This window comes from Microtus oregoni, unplaced genomic scaffold (assembly GCF_018167655.1).
Source record: "Microtus oregoni isolate MIOR12 unplaced genomic scaffold, Mior012 000043F_ref0000047, whole genome shotgun sequence".
NCBI classification, from domain to species: domain Eukaryota; kingdom Metazoa; phylum Chordata; class Mammalia; order Rodentia; family Cricetidae; genus Microtus; species Microtus oregoni.
In genome coordinates this window covers 1,904,350-1,921,938 of record NW_024543210.1, presented here as the reverse complement: position 1 = coordinate 1,921,938, position 17,589 = coordinate 1,904,350, and the positions used below count along the sequence as shown (strand labels likewise).

General features: G+C 46.1%; 1 protein-coding gene across 3 annotated transcripts in view; it reads right to left on the bottom strand.

The window, feature by feature from the left end:
- The window catches only part of Cdc42bpb (CDC42 binding protein kinase beta), a 96,308-nt gene that overhangs the window by 48,837 nt on the left and 29,882 nt on the right, over positions 1-17,589 (bottom strand). For 2 of the 3 annotated variants that reach the window (XM_041633486.1, XM_041633487.1), the window contains exons 2-4: positions 12,819-12,910; positions 5,882-5,965; positions 3,759-3,854 (exon numbers count right to left, since the gene is read on the bottom strand). In XM_041633486.1, coding sequence (XP_041489420.1) covers positions 3,759-3,854; positions 5,882-5,965; positions 12,819-12,910 — 272 coding nt within the window. Of the gene's footprint in view, positions 1-3,758; positions 3,855-5,881; positions 5,966-6,135; positions 6,156-12,818; positions 12,911-17,589 lie in introns of those variants that run through there. The other variant, XM_041633488.1, reaches the window with a different exon arrangement.

Here is a 17,589-nt window from a genome sequence, read left to right as displayed (position 1 = left end):
ACAAATTAAAAAGAGAGAATACAGTTCTTAACCTCAGGCCAGCCTCCTGCCCCAGGCTCTAGGGCGCTAGGATTACAGGTACATGCCCTGATCCTCTCTCTCAGAAAACACCCTGTTGTCTGTGGTTCTGCAGCAATCCAAATGCACATGGCAGAGAGGAGAGTTCACTGAACAACACAGCTCATTGGTGAAGAAGAGCTGAAGGCGTCGCTCACGGAGAAAGCCCATCAAGAGCCAGGGATCTGAAGCAGGAGCTCAGTCCATAAACAGACTATCCAGCTCTGTGGGGGTGAGTCCTCCAGGTCCTTGAGTCACAAGAGGACGCTGATCAGAGAGGGAAGTGGGCTATCTAAAATCACAGACCAGCAGCTCTTGTTGAAAAGATAACGCCATCAGAGAGCAGGAAAGGAGGTACTTTCAGCCAAAGGCAGGCCAGACAGCTACTGCTGTATGGGGAAAATGTCTTCTGTTAACGAACTGAGTGCTTCTCTTCGCTTGTGCAGGCCTGAGGCCAGTGTGCCGGGTACACAGTATGCTTGCACAAACACGCTGCTTGGTAACAGCTTCTCCCATGCAACACTCAGAGGCTCATGCCAGGAAACCCCAGAGCTGCAGAGGCCCTAATGGAAGCATCTCATTGCAGCAGAGAGGTTTGGGATAGGTGGATCACTGCAGGCCACCCCACAGCTCCACTACTGGGGACTATTCAGCCTCTGGGACACACAGAAAAACAGGCAGTCTCATCTCCATGTCAACATAACTTTTAAGTCACCACCATAGTAAGGAATTACCATGGTCTGGTTAACTGAGCCAGGGAAATCATCTTTTAACAAATATAGAGATATAATACAGGAACAACATTACTCTGTGTGACAACTGCACTCTGTGCCTTCAGCTACCTGAGCTAGACTTCGGAGCCTACCCTGAAACTAGCTAGCTTTTGTAGACCAGGCTGGCCTCGAACTCACAGAGAACTGGTTTTCTTTTTTTTTTCTTTTCTTTTCTTTTTTTTTTTTTTTTTTTTTTTTTGAGACAGGGTTTCTCTGTGGCTTTGGAGCCTGTCCTGGAACTAGCTCTGTAGACCAGGTTGGTCTCGAACTCACAGAGATCCGCCTGCCTCTGCCTCCCAAGTGCTGGGATTAAAGGCATGCGCCACCATCGCCCGGCTACTCACAGAGATCTGCCTCAGGCCCACAATCTTAACAGTAAAGGAAGCATGCTGTATGGAAGGAGGTGATCACTATGCCACCATCTGAGAGAGCACCCTGTCTCAGATTGTAACCAACAGCCTTCACCCTACTCCCAAAATTCCCCTTAAGTGTCCGCTCCTCTATAAAGCCTTCCTTCCTCCTGTGTCCCCACTGTGAATGCCATCTCAGCCTGCTTCCCAACTACTTCTGCACCAGCAGGTCTCCTGTCTACTGCACCCCACTCAGCTCCGCTGCACACAGCCTTCTGGTGGACATGCACTAAATTATCCATTTTATCACGCAGTACCTCTGCCCCGCCTGAACAGTCAGCCTGTTAGTACCCTTGGGAGGCAGGGCTTGGAGTGCAGAAAATGGAAAATGTCCTTGCTCAGCAGGTTCATGTTACTAAAGGAAGACCACAGCAAGCACAGAGAGCAATGGAAGGCCAGAAAACAAGCCTGTCTGGCACAGCCACATGACCAGAAGCTACTGAGCAAGGCTGTGGGGCATCTAACAGCCGGGGGTGTGTAAAGAGGCCAGGAGGGGAAGAGATGGATGTGGCAGTTGGAGCAATGGCAGGACAGAGACAGCAAGACCTGAGCCTAGGTGCAGTGAGAAAGGAAGCCAGAGCTTGCAGCAAGAGGTCAGCAGCTATGGTGGGGACCACTGGGACTGTGAGGCCATTCAGACAGGCAAGGCGTCATGTGTGGAGGGATGGTGGGGATTGGACAATTTAGAAACCTGGAGGAAAGAAGTCAGCAGCTGCTGAAGGACATTCTTGGAGGACCGGGGACAGCATCCCTTAGGAGAGCACAGGGTGAGCCATCAGTGTGCTCCCAGATGTGGCACATCTCAACACGGCCAGCAAAGGCATGCAGCAGCATCTCCCATATCTGCCTCCTCCTCTCCCTTACGACAACACAGTCCCTATTCCAACAAGTCCTCTGTGCTCTGGCTCATCCTAGATGGTAACCCAAGAACTGGCATCTCCACGGGAGATTCCTAAGTGATATGTGTGAGAGTAGAACACCCCTGGCAATGCCTGTCTCACACTTCACACACCATCACACTACTCATTTGAGGGATTAAAATAACAAAAAACCAGCCAGGCGGTGGTGGCGCACGCCTTTAATCCCAGCACTCGGGAGGCAGAGGCAGGCGGATCTCTGTGAGTTCGAGGCCAGCCTGGTCTACAAAGGGAGTTCCAGGACAGGCTCCAAAGCTACAGAGAAACCCTGTCTCAGAAAAAAAAAAAAAAAAAAACAAAAAAAAACAAAAAAAAAACCTGTCATCTACTGAACAGACCCATGGTGCCTAAGAGTCCCCAGAAAGTCAAATCAGAAGAGTAAGAAGAGCTCTAGAGGATGCCTACCTGAATGCTCGGGCAGAAACTCATCAGACACTGAGGAACAGTAACCACCTGTCCCAGAAAACCAGAGCAGGGACCCTGACATGGCTGCTGTCATCTGTATAAAGACTGTGAGCTCACAGCCACACACTCTGTACCCCAGACACCCAGTTATAAAAAGATGGTATTCACAAAGGCTTATATCATAGTCATTGAGAAGGCTGACCGTGGCCTAATGTATCTTGAGGTTTTCATCAGATACCAGCTGCCATCTGCTGGGACAAAATAAACCTCTCTAAATAAATGATACACTATACACCATTTACCACATCCTGGTTGTTCAAACCTCAGAGATTTTTGTTGTCTGAGAGAGATTGTTCTAAAATGAACAAAAATTTTTGGCAAACAGACACTTGACCAAGGAGCTTCACAGGGCAAACATAGAAGGCCTCAGATCCCCACTTGGAGGCTGGGAGACAACAGTGATTACACCCTGGTTCAGTCATTGTTGAGGCAAAAGCACTGAGCAGAGGGAGGTAAGCATGGCCCTGCTTCTCTGCAGTCCCCAGAGGCCATTTGGAAACAGTCTCAAGTCTGCTGGCTTAGGGCATCTGGAAAGTCACCCAAGACTGGAACCCTATACAAGGCAGCCTGAGGCCTGGAGTGTTTCACAGCGGCCCACACTCAAACCCACATGTGTGGACCACAAAGCTGACTCAAGAGCAGAGACACCCTGAGGAGACCCACCAAGGCACTCACGCCCCTGGAGACGCACCCGAGGAAGGAGCCGTGCAGTACAGAGCTGGGGCTCACGGTCTCATGTGCTGCTGCTTCCCTCAGACTCCTGACCACTGCCTGTCAGCCCTCACATTACTGGGACCCAGGTGTGTTACCATGCAGCCGAGTTTCTTATAGTTATACATGATGCAAAACAGAAAAGAAGAAACAAAAATAGTGTTTCACACGCTTAAAATGTTTTAAGAACCAAGCCATGCAGCAAAATAGTGGCTTGAGAAAAAATGATGTACAAACTTTGAAAAACCTGGTTTTTAAAGATTCTACCCTAGGGCTATGACACTGAAATAAAGCCCTCAGTTTTATGCAGGCTAGCATGTACTCGACGAGGTCCACGCTACACTGTCTTCCTCTGAGTGGCAGCAAGGAGGAGCCATACTGTTGGGAAGAGTCCAGGCAGGTGTGTGCCCAGCACCCAGGCCTACCAGGTAGTTCTCATCCTGAAAGGCATAGTGCAGCGCAGTGATCCACTGGCAGTCGCCGTTCACCAGCACGTCGCGTTCTTCTCGGAAACACGCAGTCTGTGAGGGGAGAGGGGACAGTCAGTCTGCGCTCTTCTGGAGGCTGCTGTAACCCTTAAATACAGTTCCTCATGTTATGGTGACCCCAACCATAAAAATTATTTTCATTGCTACTTCATAACTGTAATTTTACTACTGTTATGAATTGTAACGTAAACATCTGTGTTTTCTGATGGTCTTAGAGACTCCTATAAAAGAATCATTTAACTTCCCAAAGGGATCATGACCTAAAGGTTGAGTACCACTGATTTAGGAAAATATCTCATAGAACATATTCCCAAATACTAGACTTGGTTGTGACCATGATCTGCAGACAGTAGCCCCATTCCTCCTGACTGCCTGGAGCCTGATCTCTTTACCTCACCCAGAACCAAAGGCACCACTGTTCCCAGTGACTGTATCTGCACTTTTCCTCATCTGAGCCCTGGGCAAGGGCAGGGATCGTGGAAAACACAAATGCCTTCGCCTTCCCCAGTGACTATCTCTGTGGTCCACACCTTAAGGTCACCCTGATGTGATGCGTGGATTCAGCAGTAGTTCTCAACAGCACACCCCCCCCCCCGCATCCTTACAGCCTCTACCAACAGTCTCTTCACATGCCACAGACGTGCAATACACAGGGTGCCCAAATGCACACCTTCTGAGCGCATGGCTGGCAAGATGGGGACAAGCCCAGTTCCTGATATGAAATACTGTATATTCAATCGGTGGACTAACAGTCACGACCAGGTGACACTCCTGGTGGCCATGGACACACAGGTAAAAGGCTTTTGGCCTGAATGGTTAAAAAAGAGCCACGCATGTGCTCACACACGACACACACAGTCTTTTCTGAGTGGCTAGTTAAACTGAAGCTGTGTGATCAATCAAACTTAATCAGCTGTAGCAACTCTTAAATCGGCTCTTTCACTACAGCACTGGGCCCAGACCACACACCTTCCACCTCCCACACTTATGGAGCACCAGCTGCTTCTCCCCCTCAACTGCTTCAGTGATTCCCTTGTTTGTCAAAGTGAGCTTGTTTGTGTTCTTGTCAACTTGACAGCAGCTGGAGTCTGGGAAGGACCCTCCACTGAGGGCCGCCTCTATCAGACTGGCCTGATACACAGACAAACCTGTGGGGAATTTTCTTGATTAATGATTGATGCGAGAGGTTCCATCTCACTATGGGCAGTGCCAATGTTGGGCAGGTTGTCCTGAGTTGTGTAAGAAAACAGGCTGAGCAAACAATGGAGAGCAAGCCAGTGTACAGCGATCCTCCATGGTTTCCCTTCAGTTCCTGCCCTGACTTCCTCCAATGACGGACAGGAAACGATAGCCAAACAAAGTCTTCCCTCCCTAAGCTGATTTGGTCAGTGTTTTATCACAGCAAAAGAAGGCAACTGTGACACAAATATGTGAAGACAGAAAACACACTGAGAGAATGGAAGGAAGTCACTGTGTACCACTCCAAGGCTGGGGATGCAGGTGGCTAAGGCAGTCATGGGGCAACCAGGTGACAAAAAGAAATGGTGACAACTCAGTCAACCCACATGCACTTCCTGAGCAACAGAGAGGGTATGGTCTTATGTGTGGAGCTACATCAGAAAGAGGAAATGGGCACCAAAGGAGAACAAGGCTTGATGAGACGTAGGATTTACAAAGCGGGGAGCCCAGAGAGTCTGGCAGAGTAAGAAAGAAAGAGGAGTGAGCATGCTGGATGGAGTAAGGCCAAGAGGAAGATAACGTCTCACTTAGGAGAGATAGAAGGACAAGGCTGAGAGGGCTGAAAGCGGAGCTGAGACCAGAGTCTGGGTGTGGGGATTCAGGAAACAAGGGAAAGTGTGTCAAGATTGCCAGTAGTTCCTTTCACCCCTGCCCCTTTACCGCCCTCGACACGGAAGACAAAATATCTGCACTACATGGCTCCCAACAAAGGGTTTCATCTGCATGTGGAAGATGCCTCAAGCATTTCAGGCTGCAAATGCCAGTGCCACCAGCCCCTTCTCACACACACCATTTTTACTTATGATACACCGCACACATACCTCTGCCCGCTTTAGCATCTCCCATTTGTTGAGAATTTTCATCGCATAAATTCGTTCAGTGCTCTTCATTTTGACAACAGCAACCTAGAATGCAAATTTGAATTTAACAAAAATTCAGTTAATGGTCCAAAAGCCTTGCACATTTAAATGGCAATCCTAACTGCCTGGGAACTCTGAGAAACGAGATGTCAAAAAAAGACAAATCTTCTATATAAAGAAAGATTTGCCCTTTAAACAACAAAACTTGGCTTTACCTTGTAGCTTGGATGGGACCACCTGGATTAGCTAAAAAAAATAAAAACCCACTTCAGTACCAAGCAATGGGAACAGGAATTCACTGTCTTCTACTGAGGCAATGTTTGAAGATTTTCAGTAGAAACAAGTAGAGACCTTTTGAAGCTGGCATATAACGCTCAAGCTTTCTTCCTGCTTGTTTGGGGGCAACCTATACACTTTGTATCCCTTTCCCTCCTGCCCAGGCCCACATTCCTGCCAGCATCTGCAGTTACTCATCCGAATCTTTGCTTCACAGAGGTAGTGGCTGTGTGGAAGATCACATAATCCACAACTACAAGAGTCTAAGAGCTCCTTCAGGCCTGCCTGTAAGACCACCTTTTCCAGTCTCTGTCACATCCTGAATGAACTCCATCATGACTAGTAGCACCAAGATGTGCCCCTGCTTTGCACATTCTACAGTAGGCATCACGTGTCCACTGATCTACATTTCCTTCAAGACGCTGTGAGCTATTGCAAGAAGGCCAAGTATCTCTGAATATAACAGTTAAGGAACAATGGATCTTAGAGATGGCACCACCTACTTTCCCAATTTCCTAAACAGCGCATACCTCCCGATCCCCAAGAGAGATTAACCGTGAGAGTTAACCTATCCCAAGCATGTGCATGTGCTGGGGTCAATGCTGAGCAGTGTGGACCCTTGCTCAGCTCTCACAATCCTCAATGACGAGGATGCTGGAGAGCACTGTTCACAGCTGTGGCCTTTGAGGGTGGGAGGGTGATACAGGATTCCCTTCTGTATGCTGCGAATATGTTTTATTACCACTGTTATTGAATAAAGCTGTTTCGGCCAATGGTTTAGCAGAGCAAAGCCAGGAGGGAAATCTGAACAGAGATAGAGGGAGAGAATAGGCTGAGTCAAGGAGATGCCACGTAAGTGCCAGAGGAGTAACAAGTGGCACTGGTAAACCACAGCCTCAGGGCAATACACAGATTAATAGAAATGGGTTAATTCAAGATGTAAGAGCTAGCTAGAAAAAAATGCCTGAGTCATTGGCCGAAGAGTATTGTAATGTGTGATTATTTGGGGTCTGAGCAGTCAGGAAACGAACAAGCAGTCTCCACCTACAGAAGGGTCTAAATGACAGCCCAAGAAGTGGTGGAATCTCACTCTCAGGCACAAGCTTTTAAAGCCTACATTACTGTGACAGCCAAATCAACGTCTTCACTGGGTCACAATGGCTCTTCCCAGCCCAGACAGGCCGTCTGAGTCGAGGACGTGTGCCTACACTGTAGTGTTCCCTACAGTGTCAGAGCACTGCTGGTTCTTCACGCCGGCCTTTCCCCTGCTCTTTCTCTATGGCTTAGAAACCAACAGCCCAGCTTGCTGCAACCTGAGCAAACAGAAAACAGTGCATGCAGTGAGTTTCCGTGGGATCAGCAGCTCCAGGTGCACAGGCACAGGATGCACCAGAGAGGCTCTTCCCTCTGGAGAGCCAGAACAGGCTGGCTATAAGGCACTGTTAGTTAAAGTGCCCCTGGCTTCGCTATGGAAACTGCCTTGCTGCAGAGGGCGGCAGAGCTGGCTTAGAAAAGCGCTGACACTCTGCAGATGATGCACAAGAAATGGGGACTCTGAGAACAGACCCCCAGCACTGGAACTCTTGCCGGACCCCAATCCTCGCAAGATGCAAGTCCCACGCAAACTACTGCTGGGGAGCACACAAAATAGTCAATAAGATGTATAGGAGAGCATGTTAGTCACAGAAAAACCCCTATTAGGAATATGTAGAAGTAAAATGTTCAGGCAAAAGGTATGTGAGACAGATCCTTGACTGCCAGCTAAGGTTTACTACAAAACAACTTACAAAGTAAACAAGGTATAAAATTCTCACTTGGCCTACCAGAAATTTTCCAGCTCAAACTTCAATCCAACAGTTTCAAAGAAAAACAATCCCCATGCCAGATGGTGCTGGCACACACCTTTAATCCAAGCAATCAGGAGGAAGAGGCAAGTGGATCTCTATGAGTTCAAGCCCAGTCTGTCTATAAAGTGAATTCCAAGATGGCTGGGTCTACACAGGGAAACCCTGTCTCAGGGAAAGAAAAAAACCAAAACCCCAAAAAACAAAACAACAACAAAAATAAATAAATAAAAACAAAACACCAACCAAGCAAACAAATAAAAACAACCCTCCTAGGGCTAAGGATCTGGCTCGATCCTCAGGGCCCAGTGCAAGGCCCAGTGCCACGCTACGCTGCACACCTGTGACCCCAGCACTCCCGACAAAACAAGGCGCAAAGATAAGCGATGTCAACCTTTGGCCTACACCAGGACTCCCAGTTGGTATAATGACTACCACCCCCACACACATAGAAATACAGTTATCATTCTAAAACAATATCTGAAATTAGACAAAGGAATTTCATGAAATATTAAAAATTGACCTTGGAACACGAGAATAAAGTTAATATTTCATGCTGGTCCTATGCTAGAAGAAAAAAGGAGACAACAAAACAAAGCGGAACCCATTTTAAATTAACTGTATGTACTGTCTGTATGTGAGTGCAAAACACAGTCCCTTTGAGAAAACAGTCACTGGGCCTAGGCACTCGACTCATACTTCGAGGCTCTGAATTCTCTCTTTAGCACCACACACACACTCTCACACACACACTCTCACACACACACACACACCTGGATGGGGCAGCAGAAGCACGCACAGTGACCTTTAACAAAAGGACCCCCACCCAGGGCTGCGCTTGTAGTCTAGTTAGGATGAAATGGTTACTGAAGTTTCTTTCATCTGATTTATTTTTTATTTTATTTATTTATTGGGGGTGGAGTTGAGACAGGACTTCTCTGTAGATTTGGAGCCTCTCCTGGAACTAGCTCTTGTAGACCAGGCTGGCCTTGAACTCACAGAGATCTGCCAGCCTCTGCCTCCCAAGTGCTGGGATTAAAGGCGTGCACCACCAAGGCCCCTCAGGCTCATCTGATTTTTAGCGTGACAACAGCAAGGTAGAGTGGCTGGACTCAAGAGTCACGTCAAGCCCCACCTCAGCTCCAGCTCAGAACTTCAACTCTCATCTTTCCCGGACAACAGGCGCCACACCAGTGGGAGGGCTCTATGAGATCCAAGGGCTGCCCAGGGCTAAGTCAGCCGTTGGCTCCATAGTCCCTCAGACACACCTCCCAAGCCTGCTTCTGGGTAGGGGCTTGTGTTCCTGTCAGGGGTCCCCTATTCAAGGCTGCTCCTGAGACGAATGGGCCAGCAGGGAAGCATGCCCTGACCCCACTATCGTAGTTACCTATAGAGCCACCTGCACCCCAAACACCAGTATCGTCCAGTGTGCTGGACAGTTTTACATCAGCTTGACACAAGCCATCTGATGTGTCAGACTTTGTTGATTCCCCAAGGGAAAGATGCCTTATCCTCTCTGAGGAGTGGGTGGGGGATGGAGTGGGGGGAAGATGGGGGAACAGGAGGAGGAACTTGGATTGGTATGGAAAATGAGTAAAGACTGCTTTAAAATAGAAAAAAAAAAAACAAAAAAAAATGCCTCCACATGCTCTGGCTGTAGACAAACCTGTGGGGCAGTTTCTTAATTAGTGATTGATATGGGAAGACTCAGCCTATTGTGGTGGTCCTGGGTTCTGTAAGGGCAAGTTGAGCAAGTCAAGTGGAGCAAGCCAGTAAGCATCATCCCTCCATGGTCTCTGCATCAGCTCCTGTTTCCAGGTTCCTGCCCTGTTTGAGTTCCTGTCCGGACCAGTCAATGATGGACTATGATGCAGAAGTGTAAGACAAACAAACTTTTCCTCCCCAGTTTGCTTTGCTCATAGTGTTTCATCACAGCAACAGTGACCCTGACTAGGACACTGGGTGCCTGATCTCGCCTGAGGACAGGGTCTCGGGCAGTGCTGCAGAGCAGACTGGTGGCAGGTGAAAGCCTCAGTCAGAATGTACTTTATGAGGAGCTGAAGAGAGGAGGCGAGGGCTGTGATCACAAGCGACAGGGACAGGCCAAGAATTCCAAGTTGACGAGAACACACCGAAGACTCAGTAAGGACACCCCCCTGTGCCACTGAAGACACACATTACATGTTCATAAACACACAGCTCAAACCGATCAGATGGGAGGAACATTTCTCCCAACAGTGGCTGGCAACTATCCACACCTTCTGTGACTTGCTGAGTGCTTTCAGAGACAGGTACAAAGACTGGCACACTTCTGGCTGCAGGAACCTCAGCCAGAGGCCAAAGGTTTAGTTTATGGCAGGGGAAACCTAAGAGTGTATGACCACAGGCAAATGAGCAGATTGACTGAGTTACAAAGCAAGGAGAGCTGGGTGCCAAGTCCAGGCCACAGGGACCTGGGAGGACAGTCATGGCCACCAAAGGACAACCAAGAGCACACAAAGAAGATTTTTTTTTGTTTGTTTTTTGTGTTTTTGATTTAAAATGGTATTTATTGTTTTTTGAGATGGGTTGGACTCAAACTCATGGGAATCCTCCTGTCTTAGTCTTCCAACTGCTGCACTATAGGCATGAGCTACTACACCTTATGAGGAGTGGGGGTGTAAAAGCTGTAAGGCCAAGGGGCTGAAAAGAGGGCTTAGCAGTTAAGAACTGCTCTTGCAGAGGATCCAGGTTCAGTTCCCAGCACCCATACCAGGTAACCCAAATTCTAACTCCAGTTTGAGGAGATCTGACACTCTTTGGCCCCATGGGTCAATACAGAGAGGATGGAGGGGGACATAAATTTGTATAGCCTTACTCATACACACAAAACCAAAGTAATAAAATTTTGAAACAAAAAAAGATAGTCAGTCATAGTGGTATATGTCAAATACCAGCATGCAGACAGAGGCAGGTGGATCTATGTGAGTTCAAGGCCAGGCTGGTCTACATAGAGTTCCAAGACAGCAAGGGCTTCATAGTGACACCCTGCCCCAAACACCAAAAATAAAAAAAGAAGAAAAAGGTGCAAGGCCTTCAAGAGGCCCTGGGTTGAGCCCAGTATCATAAAGAGAAAGAGAGAAAGGGAAGAAGACACAGGAGGGCAGGGAACAGCCTGGAAGGAAACTTGGTTCTCTTAACCTGGAGGAGCCTGTCTGTGCTGGTAAGTGCCAACTCTGAAACTCATTAAAAACCTGAGTTTTGCAACAAAGTTCCCAACACACCCCCACCTCCAAGGGCACACATTATAACCATTTTGGCAAAGGAATTTTCCTTCTTTCATTTCACCTATTAGTCCTGTTCCCACCTGATGTTTCCTCCCGTGGGCAGGGATGCCATGGCTGCACTGTGGCCGGCCCTGATGTGTTCCTCACCACTACAGGCAAACAGTGAGCTGGGTGGAAACTGGCTGACTCTGCCAGACTTTCTCTGCTTCTCACTCTACAACAAACCCACACTCACACCATTAAGTAAGCTACTGACTTCATGGGGAACTCAGGTTTTACCTGCGGCTCCTTCAAATAAAAAGTTCCCTCCTTGTGAAAATGGAAGAATCACTGTCTGGGTGTGGGTGAGGTACTGTTAGAGACAGGAGGGGACTTTCAGGATGGAGATACTCTGTCGACTGGGTGCTGGCTCCAGAGCAACAGGCCTCTGTTTCTGTCAGACACAATCGTGTTCTTAGATCCGTGTGGTTTGTATGTAATAATCCAGGGCAGGACTAAGATCTACCTGGAGTTGTTGAAAAGTCACTGGGGACTGGATGGTTCTCTCCCCAATGGGGAAAGGGCCAAGAGAAATGGGCCTGGAAAGGAGATATGGGAACGCAGAGGGAGGAGAATAGGGTGCAAGAACAATATTCACAGAGTCCATCACAGTCCTGCAATAAAGTGGGGGTGTCACAAAGTGACTTCTGCAGAAGAGATATACCCCAAACCCCGAGCTGGTTTAGACTCTGTAGTCAGATGGGACCCCAGAGAGAAGCAGCTACTCTCTAAATTACTTTCTTTCATTGTTTGGTTTGGTTTTTTTTAAGGAGAAAATGCATCCCTTGTACTACATGACTTTCTTGGCAGTACTTTACACTAGTACCCAGTGGGTAATGCCCGTGGGTTCTTTTGTCAGGCAGAGCACAAAGCCACACGGTGGGATGCACAGCCTTTCTATTGTTTGACTCTTCCTCAGTGATTAACGTACTTCCAGAGCAAAACCTCACTACAGTGCGTGGACTGCATGGCCTAGAGGAGCAGAGAAAGTTGTCCTGGACAGACAGGGCAGGACAGCACTGGTGCTGATGCCACAGAGTAAACCTCACTTAATTCCTCTTGCAGTTTTTGAAAAATGTCAAGAGCCAGGAATCCCAGCAATTGGGAGGCAAAAACAGAAGGATCAAAAGTTCAGTTACATAGTGAGTTCAAGGCCAGTCTGGGCTATATGAGATCTTGATACCCCCATTCCCCAACCACACACAAAAAGCAAGGAAACAAAAAAGGAGAGAGGAAGAACTCCCCCCCCCCCAAATTCAATCAACAAATTGAAAACTTATTTATAGTATCTCCAAGAAGCTAGTTTTTGAAGCCCCAAAATATGGAGGGTAATTCACTAATAATAAATTTTGTTTTCTTCTGTTTATCAGAGTTTACCACCCAAAGCTCTGCAGATGATGCCGGCAGACAGGTGCCCAAGAAGTATGGAGCCAGCAGAGCCTGGGCCATGCAGAGGGTAAGAGAGTCTCTTACCTCACCAAAAGCCCCTCTTCCGATCACTTTGATGATCTCAAAATCTTCCCGATGAAGCTGCATGTCCTTCACAAGCTGTGTGAATGGTTTAGCTAAAGGCAGAAAGAAAAATAGCAATTTAGTCCAGCACACTAACACTCTATCAACCTAAATGATAGAGGTACCACGCCGTATTATAGGTTTCTCTCAATGTAGATGCTTGGCAACAGGTACGATTTAGTTTCTAATATAGCAAATATTATGGCTGTGAAAATCCCCTGGTCAAAACAAAACAAAACACTGTAAATTTCCTGGTCAGATCCAAGGTCAGCCCGCTGAGAGAGCAACTGGCATGTCCACAATCATTATAAGGGACAGCTGGGTGGGACGCTTCTGTGTCCCCACCTGTGATGCAGGAACTATGGGACAGTTAGGGGAACAGAAGACTCAATGGTGCCTTGAACAATCTCAGGGAGCTGCAACAGGTCCTTGGTAAGCCCAGCTCTCTGGTAACATCTGACAGTCAGACATTTCATGTTACTATGTATTCTTCACACCAACTCTTTGAGAGTAACTCTATTACTGCTATGTTTTGTACACGAGTAAATAGCTGGGTTTTTGGAAGGTGTGGTACTGTGATGAAGTGTTCCCCAAAGTATAACTTTATTTGGAAACTGAGTCTTCATAAACAAGTTAACCCGAGGTCACAACTGTAACAGGGTGGGCCCTAAAGCCAACAAGATTGGTGTTCTTATAGGAAGAAAATTTGGATAGAGGCAAGATGGAGAAAAGGCCACAAGAAAATACAGAGAGGGGGGCTGGAGAGATGGCTCAGTGGTTAAGAGCATTGCCTGCTCTTCCAAAGGTCCTGAGTTCAATTCCCAGCAACCACATGGTGGCTCACAACCATCTGGAATGAGGTCTGCTGCCCTCTTCTGGCCTGCAGACATACACACAGACAGAATATTGTATACATAATAAATAAATAAATAAATAAATAAATAAATAAGGGAGAGAGAGTTTAACACAGATTAAAAAAAAAAAGAAAGAAAAAAGAAAATACAGAGAGGATGGAGGGGGACGGCCCCAAACGAGTTAATATCATGGAACACTGGTAGTCTCTAGGAGCCGTACAGACCATACCTTGACTTTGGCCTTTTTAGCCTTCACAACTATGACAAGCAAAGCTCTAACACTTTCAGCACCACCCCCCATCTCCACCAGTATGACAATGTATCCAAGAAATTCACACAGAGTGTACTCATTTTCCCCCAGGAGAGAGCAAGTGCCAGGAATAAGGCTGTCCTTGACCCCTCTCCCTCCTGCCCACAGCCTGGCTACCTGCCAAAGACGCCGACTGCTATAATATACTGCCTGCTTCCCACATTTCTATTTGTCCTAACTACCAGAGATTTTCTTTCTTCTTCTTTGTTCATTTGAGATAGGATTTCTCTGTGTAGCTCTTTCTTAGAACTCGATTTGTAGACCAGGCTGTCCTCAAACTCATAGAGCTCAAACCTGCCTCAGCCTGCAAAAGGTTGGGATTAAAGGTGTTTGCCATCACCGCCTGGCTACTCTAAGGTTTCTAGAATGTTACGTAGTTGGAAAACTGAGCAAATGTATTACTTCTTACCACTCCATTTACATTAATATCTAAAACGAGCTCTGCCAAAATGTACGATGTGATATTTTAAAGACTTTACATTGAATTCATACTGTTAACCCTACTTCTCTATACTTCTCCTTACACGGATGCTCAGTACTATTAAGGTTCAGACACTATTGTTTGTTGTTCCCAGCAATACTGGAAGCCATACAAGACTCTTGGCTCTCTTCAGAGCTGGGCAGAGGACTCTGGCCCTTCACCACAAATGCCAGCCGCGCAGAGCTCAGAAAACAGCGCACAAGCCAAACAGGAAAACCCTCAAGTGAGAACCTAAGGGTCATCTACAGTCCATGCTTGTTTCCTTCAAATATCACCAAAATAGCCATTCTTAAAACCCCCGAAGGAAACAAGTCTTTTAGACAGCTACTGGACACCACCTCTCAGAATCTTTTAGGGGAACCTCCTGTGAGGAGAAACAGGGGCCCTGACTTCTGGATAAGCCAGAAGGGAAGCGTGGCTTCTGAGAGCACAAACGCACACAGCAGCGGGGCTTTCTGGAGCCACAGAAGCAGGTGCACAAGCTTGAGCGCCTTCACTCAAACAGTGCAAGTGCACAGAAGCACTTGAAAAGCAAAGAAAAGTCCACCTACCAAAGTGTCACGTGTGCACTGAACTTGCCCACATTGCCATTTCAGTTCTTGTTCCTGGACAGAGTCAATTGCTTACAAGCTTCTGTTCCAGTTTTATTTTACTCGTGACTTTCATGTTTATATCAGTCAACAATCACTTTAATGGATTTATGAATTGAGTCTGATATGCTAATTTTAATTTCAGTTCTTGTTCCTGGACATAGTCAATTGCTTACAAGCTTCTGTTCCAGTTTTATTTTACTCGTGACTTTCATGTTTATATCAGTCAACAATCACTTTAATGGATTTATGAATTGAGTCTGATATGCTAATTTTAATAAATATTATTTTCATAGAGTGAATAAATTTACAATGATGATTTGCACAATACTTTTTATTATTCCAATTAATTTTGAGGATGAAATACCTGGACTCCCCAAGGAACAGAGAAATGTTTTACAGCTCCTATGATGCCTTCCCAAGCAAGTCTAACCCAGACCACACTCTCAACACCACAGCGCTCAGATGCCACCTGGAGAGCTGCAGCCTCTTAGGAGCTGTGTTCTGGGTCACTTGTGTTCTGTGCACACCACACACTGCTCTTCCTGCTGGAGAAACTGTTTTACTCTTGTTCTACTGAGACATTATAGCTACAAATAAAATTCTTCTATGCTGTGGCCTTTTTTTTTTTTTACGAATTATACTATTTTTTAGTTTACAGAAATTAGTTTAAGGAAAATTATCTTTTATATTTATTTTTTTGGTTTTGAGACAGGGTAGAAAGCTATCTTAATAAATTTTAATTGGTTCTTTTTCTCCTATCATTTTATTAAGGTTTAGAAAAATCAATTAACCCTTTGAAGACCATATTTAATCCTATTTTCTGTTAAATGGCTTTTTTCAAAAACATTTAATCCTTTATGCCACCTAATGTTCATGTCTTAGCAGGTGTGAAATGCAAATTTTAATGCTTGTTTTAACCACCCACATGTGTTTTAAGTATTCTGAAAATGATTTGCCTATTTCTGCTCAATTCTCCTTATCAGGCAAGAAGAAAACACCTCCACTGTGGGGTCCCAGAGAAAACCTCCAGCCTTCCCCAAAGACGCGGGTCATAAGGACGTGCGGTGACGACCCAACATGGGCATCATCTTAGAATTCACTAGCCACTCTGGGAATAAATTTCTTCTTTCCAGGACTTAGCTGTTATATCCACTGGAGCCCACGCCCAGGCTGTTCTGCTTCTCTGATCTCTCGGCTTACTCCCCCTAATATCTGACTCCAGGTTTTTACTAAGAACAATTAGAGTTTGTGCTACAGGCTATCACCTCCATGTCCCTCTTTGTAGGTTCTCCTGCATCAGCTGCCCTAAGGTTACTTCATCATCTCTGTCAAGCTTTCCTTCTGCTCGTTGACGTTTTTTGTTGCTTGTGCATTTGAACAGCCGTGTCCAGGTGTCCCTCAGAAGGCTGACGTGGAGTTATCAGGTCAGTCTGATAAATGACAAGTATAGAAACAAACCTAAGGAAATCAATCTAAATGAAGTGAGACACAAAATGGAAGCATGGAAAAAAAATCCTTGAGGGTTTATCTAGAACTTTCTTTAGGTCAAAGAATAAAGGAGTCAGAGCTCACATTCTGTGGCTGATAGAGCAAGAAAGACTTTTGTGTTTAGGAACAGGCCGAGGATGGAGGGGGACCTGGCACAGATGTAGCAGTGACCATGTAAGGAAGGACACAGTCCTAGACAAAGTTGATGGAAGGATGGGAAGGAAGCAGGAGTATATTGGGGAATCCAACAGGGTCAGTATAAACTCCCCATTTCCATCATACAGAGAGAACAGTGAGATCCTGTCTCAAACACATATACTGAGGGAGAGACAGACAGACAGACAGACATATAGAAATGAGCATATATCAACCTGAAGATCAGGAAAGCAAAGCAGTCAGCCACTGGCTCTTACCTCTAACTTCAGACCAAAATGGCAATCCTGCCTCCATGAATCCTCAGGATGAGACTGAGCATGAGACCCGTCTACCCCCACCCCTGGTTTTATATTCCTCTCTAGTGCTGGGAGTAAAGGCGTGTACCACCACTGCCCAGCCTATTTAGCTAACTATTATAATCGCTGGGATTAAAGGTGTGTGTAAACACTGCCTGGCCTGTATGGTTGACTAGTGTAGCTGCTTTGCACTGATCTTCAGGCAAGCTTTATTTATTAAAACACAAATAATATACCACTATATTTCCCTTTTTTGTCTAAAATAAAAAAGGAAGGCTATAGCTAATATAAGAAAACTATATACAATAAGTATAATACTATATACAATATATACAGGCAATAAATACATTAACAATGTTTAGTCCATTTGCATCTGACAAATTCAGAGAAAATATTCCATTATCTATCCTGTCTTGGTGAGCCCAAAGGCTTGTGCTAACTTATTTCCTATAATAACTCGCTTTCCACATCTGGTAAACAAGGAAATCTATAACTATCTAGTCTTCAACTCCCTCAGAGACCCAAGAAAGAAATAATATTAACTGAGTAAGCAG